This window comes from Raphanus sativus, chromosome 9, assembly GCF_000801105.2.
Source record: "Raphanus sativus cultivar WK10039 chromosome 9, ASM80110v3, whole genome shotgun sequence".
Taxonomy (NCBI): domain Eukaryota; kingdom Viridiplantae; phylum Streptophyta; class Magnoliopsida; order Brassicales; family Brassicaceae; genus Raphanus; species Raphanus sativus.
The window spans coordinates 4408210-4415350 of NC_079519.1; the positions used below are offsets into that span (position 1 = coordinate 4408210).

Genomic DNA, 7141 nt, shown 5'->3' on the forward strand with positions numbered 1-7141 from the left:
TGGTGGTCAAATGATAGTAGATGGAACACGTTATGCTGTTCACTTAATGCGAAGAAAGAGTGAACAGAATTGTTATGGTATTTTTGTGATATTTTTCCCCAACAAGAACAATGTGCTCCGTCTACAGAATTGCAATTTTTCAGATATTTGAAATGCAACGTGTTCTGGAGAAAGAGTTTTTCTACAGAGTTACAATTTTCCGGGATTTAACCAGGTTGAAAAAAAAATCAGTTACAAAAAAAAAGAGGACTTTCACTATTCAAATCCTTATCTCCTTCATCAACATGACTTACCATCGACATTACGTCCCATGCCTAATACCCCGCCCCCATACTTATTTATTTCTTGCCACACACTCCACAAACAATACAACAAGCATTTATCCGTATTTTCAAAACCAAACAAAAATGCCTATCACCGCCGATGATGAGGTCGGGAACGCAGCCGTCAGATACTCATCCGGTCCGGTGGATGGAGATCAGCAAGGCTCATCATCGGTTAGCTCAGTGTAACCTGAGTTCCTCTCTCGCATGTTTTCGCTTATACTCTGTTTTTTTTTGTCAATCTGTTTCAACAGGTGTAGAAATGGCCGAGCGGTTCGCCTATTTTGGAATATCGTCGAACCTGATAACTTACTTAACAGGACCGTTGGGTGAGTCAACAGCTTTAGCTGCTGCAAATGTGAACGCTTGGATTGGAACGGTGTCGTTTCTGCCGCTTCTCTGGGCGTTTGTCGCCGACGCGTTTCTCGGCCGTTTCCGTATTATCACCATCTCATCATCTCTCTACATCTTGGTAATATAATAAATAATAATATTTTCTGAAAGATTTTTATTTATTACAAGAAGTTTTATTATTGTTGTCTGAACTTTATAGATGTTTTGATGAAACAAACAGGGACTTGGGTTGCTGTCTTTTTCAACCATCATGCGATGGTCCGAATCATCACGTCTCATGTGCATCTTCTCAGCTCCAAGTGACCCTCTTCTTTATTTCCCTGTACCTTGTAGCAATAGGACAAGGCGGTTTCAATCTGTGCCTTAAGGTATCTGGAGCAGATCAGTTCGACGGAAATGATCAAAAAGAGGCAAAAGCCAAAAGTTCTTTCTTCAACTGGTTGATGTTTGGAAGCTGTGTTAGCATATTGTTGACTCGTTTGGTCTCTAGCTACATTCAAGAGAACCTAAGCTGGTCATTAGGTTTTGGTATTCCAAGTGTTTTCATGCTACTTGCTCTGTTTCTCTTCCTCCTTGGAACTACCTCATACCGGTTTAGTGCTGAGGAAGGAGGAAAGAAGAGCCCTTTTGCTAGAATCGGTCGTGTTTTCGTGGAAGCGGTTAAGAACAGAAGACAACAAGATTTAGGTATAGCTAATCCAAATGAGACCCTCCTTCTCCTGCCTCACCAAAGTTCCATGCCATTGAGGTAACACAATAAGCAGATATTATAATACCTCTGCTCTGTTTCAAATTGTAAGTAATTTTAAGTAAAAGCATCAATATTTTTTTTTTTTTTTGTAAAAGCATCAATATTACAAAGTAGTTACTCATTAAAAATATAGGGTCTAACTGGTGACCAAGGAATGAAAGGAATAGTGCATTCCTTGCTATTCCTAATTGTTTTTACCATTTATGAGTAATAATTTTTTCTTTTCATTCTTTGTCATTTTTTTTATTCTAGAGGAATATAGAACAAATTTGTTCCTTACTATAATTGATGAGGAATAATATTCCTTTCTATTCCTATAAGTTTATTCATTTGCATTTTTTCCCTACTCATTCCTATTCATTTGCATTTGTATTCCGAAGGGGGTCCAGCGCCCCAACGGAAAGGATGTTAAATCCGTTGTGGCCAAGGCTCGAACCCGGGTGGCGGGCAGTACAGCTGTACCTCCTTTACCACCAAGCTACGAGCACTTGGTTAGTTATTAAAAAGTTTACATAGTTTAATTGATCACACAATATTCAGTAAATACAAAAATTGTATTCAAATGTTAAACCTAATGAAACAATTTTTATATTTTTTGCTAAAACTACTTATATTATGGAACATATAGAGTATATAAATACATATAATGATTAGATACCAATCGGTTTTGAGATGAAAATTTAGTTTTCTGTTGGATACTATGCAGATTCCTAGACAGAGCAGCGAATACATGTGATTTGGATGGAATTCAAGAAGCAAAAGCTGTACTTAGGCTTGTTCCCATATGGATAACTTGCTTAGTCTACGCCATTGTGTATGCGCAATCTCCTACTCTCTTCACAAAGCAAGGAGCCACAATGGACAGATCAATCTCACCAGGAATCGAAGTCCCTGCAGCTACGCTTCAATGTGTCACAAGCATATCAATTATAGTCTTCATCCCGCTCTACGACTGTTTACTCGTCCCAACCGCGAGATCTTTTACTCAAAACCCGTCCGGAATCACAATGCTTCAAAGGATCGGCACAGGGTTGTTCTTCTCCACTTTTGCTATGGTTGTAGCCGCTTTGGTCGAGACCAAAAGGATACAAACCGCTAGGGATGACCTCACCGTACCGATGGCGATGAGCGTGTGGTGGTTAGTTCCGCAGTACGTTATCTATGGAGCTGCTGACGTGTTCACAATGATCGGTTTACAAGAGCTCTTCTATGAACAAGTCCCTAGTGAGCTTAGGAGCGTTGGTATGGCTCTGAGCTTAAGCATATAAGGGGCTGGAAACTTCCTAAGCAGCTTCATGATATCAGTCATCGATAGAGTCACAAGCCAATCTGGTCAAACGAGCTGGTTCGATAACGACTTGAATCAGGCTCATCTTGATTACTTCTACTGGCTACTGGCTTGTCTTGGCTTCGTTAGGCAACAAGTCAGTGAGTTGATGATTCGATAATTACCTAAACCAGGCACATCTGAACACTTTTATTGGCTACTTGCTAAGCTATGGTCTCTGTTTCTTTTGGTCAAGTCGTATTCCCAAAGTAAATGATTTTTTTATTAGTGTTCTAGAAAACGGCAGCGTTTAATTACAATCTAACTATTTTTTTACTATTGATATTTATCGATTTTGAGGGATAATGTTAGTGAACTGGTGAAGTGAATATAAACCGAATGTGAAAGGCATGTCATAAAGATTAAATTTTGTTAATGGCAGTTGTATTTTAAAAATTCGATTGATCAACTTGTCATATATAAAATGACAAAAGTTTTTCCCATCGACCTTCGTAATATTTAAATACAACTTGACACATTGCCGCTTACAACACAACACAAGAAGCCAATGGCAACCACCTACGATGAGATCGGAGACTCTGTTCAACCAGGCACCATCGAAGGTTCCATGAGATTCTCATCTGGAGGATGGAGATCAGCTAGGCTTATCATCGGTTAGTAAGTCTCCCACCACTCTTAAACCAAACAAGCTTCGTTATCTCTGAGAGCTTCTGCTTCGTTTTCTTTGGCTTATAGGTGTAGAAATGGCGGAGCAGTTCGCCTTTTATGGTATCTCGTCGAACCTGATAACGTACCTCACGGGGCCATTGGGAGAATCAACGGCTTCAGCTGCGGCTACTGTCAACGCCTGGAATGGAACGCTGTCGTTTTTACCACTCTTCTGGGGCTTCATTGCTGACTCGTTTCTCGGCCGTTTCCGTACTATACTAATCGCATCTTGTCTTTATATCTTGGTATATAACAAAATTCCTCTCAAATATCTTTAATATCAACGAAAGAATCTATAGATAATGTTTATAAAAATATATATATATAATATGGTGAAATAGTTTTGTAAAAGTAATTGATCTTAATTTTACATGCATATAATTAAATTTCCTTACATATTTTTTTTTTAAAAACCGGAACCATGTTAGGCTACTTCTCTTGCACATGTTAAAAGAGTCTTGTCATGTCTATTTGTCATTAAATTATGCGTTATTGTTTGGAGGAAACAAACAGGGACTTGGGCAGCTGTCGTTTTCAGCCATGAGTTCTTCTCACCAGAAAGATCCGAATCAACTCCAAGTGACTCTCTTCTTCTGTTCCTTGTATCTTATAGCCATAGGACATGGCGGTTACAACCCGTGTATTAAGGTATTTGGTGCTGATCAACTTAATGGAAGTGACTTAAAAGAGACCAAAGCCAAGAGCTCTTACTTTAACTGGCTAATGTTTGGAAGTTGTATTGGCATGTTAGCCACTCGTTTGATCTCTGTCTATATTCAAGAGAACTTAAGTTGGTCACTGGGATTTGGCGTTCCAAGTGTTTCCATGCTACTTTCTCTGTCGCTCTTCCTCCTTGGAACTAAGAATTATCGTTTCAGCACTGCAAGAGGAGAAAACAAAAACCCTTTTGCTAGAATCAGTCATGTTTTTATTGAGGCTGTAAGGAACAGAGGACAACTAGATTTAGATGTATATAACCTTAATGAGACCCTTCTTCATGTCCCTTTACAAGACTCAAAGAAACTCAGGTAACATTCATTATATACAGAGATGTTACTTTCTTTAGAATCTTTCAGGGCATAATTGTGCTTATACCACATTCTTTTTTTGGTCAAACGTGCGTACCACGTTTCTCTATCTATGTACTGTGGCAGATTTCTTGACAAGGCGGCAACTTCGTGTAGCTTTGCTGAAATTGAAGAAGCAAAAGCTGTGCTTAATCTCATTCCCATATGGATGAGTTGTTTAGTCTACGCCATTGTAAATGCACAATGCCACACTCTTTTCACAAAGCAAGGAGCCACAATGGACAGGTCAATCGCACCAGGACTCTTAGTCCCTGCAGCTACACTCCAATGTTTCATAAGCCTTACAATGGTCACTTTCATCCCAATCTACGACCGTATACTTGTCCCCATGGCAAGATCCTTCACTCAAAACCCATCAGGAATTACATTACTTCAAAGGATAGGAACAGGCCTGTTTCTCTCTGTTCTTGCTATGGTAGTAGCCGCCTTGGTCGAGTCTAAAAGACTCCAAACCGCTCGAGATGACGCCACTATACTGATGAGCGTGTGGTGGTTGGTTCCGCAGTACCTTATCTATGGAGTTGCGGATGTGTTCACAATAGTAGGTTTGCAAGAATTCTTCTATGACCAAGTCCCTTGTGAGCTTAGGAGCGTTGGTATGGCTTTGAACTTAAGTATTTACGGTGTTGGCAACTTTGCAAGCAGCTTCATGATATCACTAATTGATAAGATCACAAGCCAGTCTGGTCAAACAAGCTGGTTCGATAACGACCTGAACAAGGCTCACTTAGATTACTTTTACTGGCTACTCGCTTGTCTCAGCTCCATTGGTTTAGCTTCTTACTTGTGGTTTGCCAGGTCGTATGTCTACAGTAGACCAAACACGTTATAAAACATTTTGTGGTTTTTAACTTCATTTTGGTTTTTTGCATTTCTGATATGCTCTTTATACCAAATAACTCGGCATTTTATTTTTAAATTATGTTATTGACCTTTCTGACTCCTCTGTAGAATCAAGCTTTGTAAATAACCTCACTGTTGTGAAGGATTGTAGTTAGACTTATGAGTTATAATATAAAATTATTCTGATGAAAATTAATTCAGACTTTCTATGGCTCTTAATTATAGATACATACAGACGTATACAGTTAACGGTTCGTGCATGGTGCTATGGCTGATTCCTTGACAGAGCGGCGATTTCATGTGATTTGGTTGAAATTGAAGAAGCAAAAGCATTGCTTAAGCTTGTTCCCATATGGATGAATTGCTTGGTTTATGCCATTGTATGTTCACAGCCATATACTTTTTTCACAAAGCAAGGATCCACAACGAACAGATCAATCTCACCAGGACTCATAGTGCCTGCTGCTACGCTCCAATGCGTCACAAGCCTAACAGTGATTGTATTTATCCCAGTCTACGACTGTCTGCTCGTCCCAATCGCAAGATCTTTTACTCGAAACCATTTAGGAATCACAGTGCTTCAGAGGACTGGCACAGTCATCTTTCTCTCCATTCTTGCTATGGTGGTTTCCGCTTTGGTCGAGACCAAAAGGCTCCAAACCGCTCAAGATGATGTCATGATGAGTGTGTGGTGGTTGGCTCCACAGTATGCTATATTCGGTATCTTGTACGTGTTCACAGTGATTGGTTTGCATGAGTTCTTCTACGACCAAGTCCCTGGCGAGCTTAGAAGCATTGGTATGGCTCTGAATATAAGCATATACGGGGGTCGGCCATTTCCTAAGCAGCTTCATGATATCAGTCATCGAGAAAGTTACAAGCCAGTCTTGTCAAACGAGTTGGTTCGATAACGACCTGAACAAGGCTCATTTAGATTACTGGCTACTCGCTTTTTTCAGCTCCATTTGTTTCACCTCCTACTTGTGGTTCGCCAAGTCGTATGTGTACATGCAATAGACCAACCACGTTCTGAAAAAACATAGTGTGATGGTCTTTTAACTTTATTGGGCTTTTTGCATTTCTGATATGCGCTTCATACCAAACATCTAGGTATCTTGATATCGTAATCAGGATTCTCACATATTAGGGAAAACGAATTGATAATACCATCAAATAGCATTAAGTTGATAAGTAGCCAAAAAAAATTTGGAGTTATATAATTAAAGTGATGTACCGAAAAGAAGAGTTTTCTCTACCCACTCTTTTATAGGCGAGGCGATACGATTGGAAGATTTTCTCCCTTACTTCTGTTCTTGTCAGTCCTAAACTTAATGCGTAAATAGTGAATTTTCAGTTGTAGTTTTAACAATTGTACCGGATATAGTAACGAAATGTTCATCCATACAGGATTCATATCTTTGCAGGATCCTCACGTCATGTCATAGTCTACTCCCATTATGGTCATAAAATGGAACCAAACATATTTTGAATTTGTTCATCATTATAAGATTGTACATCTTTTGATTCTGAAAAAAAGCCATGCATACTACTCACCATGTGTCAATGACCACACTCCCTATTCAAGAATCAAAAAAAAAAAAATATATATATATATATATATATATATACTGTGACACACTAAAACTTAGTTGTATTGTATCCTAACGCTGTATTGAAACGGCCTGTTCTAATACAAATTTAAATTCATAATATAGGTCAATAGATTTGGGAAAACCCTTAGAAATGTAATATTTCTTTTAGCTTTATTGATTCTCTTAAAATTATT

General features: G+C 38.9%; 1 protein-coding gene and 2 pseudogenes across 1 annotated transcript; all 3 read left to right on the forward strand.

Annotated features, from left to right (window-relative positions):
• The first annotated feature begins 171 nt into the window (after nt 1–171).
• LOC130499745 (protein NRT1/ PTR FAMILY 5.11-like) lies at nt 172–2876 on the forward strand (annotated as a pseudogene).
• Nucleotides 2877–3241: 365 nt separating this feature from the next.
• Nucleotides 3242–5366, forward strand: LOC108827218 (protein NRT1/ PTR FAMILY 5.11-like). The gene is made up of 4 exons (XM_018600579.2): nt 3242–3369; nt 3452–3669; nt 3938–4452; nt 4579–5366. The coding sequence occupies exons 1-4, from the start codon at nt 3264–3266 to the stop codon at nt 5342–5344; spliced, it is 1605 nt and encodes a 534-aa protein (XP_018456081.1). The 5' UTR covers nt 3242–3263; the 3' UTR covers nt 5345–5366.
• A 267-nt stretch (nt 5367–5633) lies between these two features.
• On the forward strand, nt 5634–6816 carry LOC108824550 (protein NRT1/ PTR FAMILY 5.11-like; annotated as a pseudogene).
• The last annotated feature ends 325 nt before the right edge of the window (nt 6817–7141 follow it).

Excerpts from the sequence above, each read along its gene's own strand:
- LOC108827218 (XM_018600579.2), top strand. The coding sequence starts at position 3,264 with ATGGCAACCACCTACGATGAGATCGGAGACTCTGTTCAACCAGGCACC. Across the intron at positions 3,670-3,937 it reads CATCTTGTCTTTATATCTTG|GGACTTGGGCAGCTGTCGTT; the intron begins GTATATAACAAA and ends GGAAACAAACAG. Across the intron at positions 4,453-4,578 it reads CAAGACTCAAAGAAACTCAG|ATTTCTTGACAAGGCGGCAA; the intron begins GTAACATTCATT and ends GTACTGTGGCAG.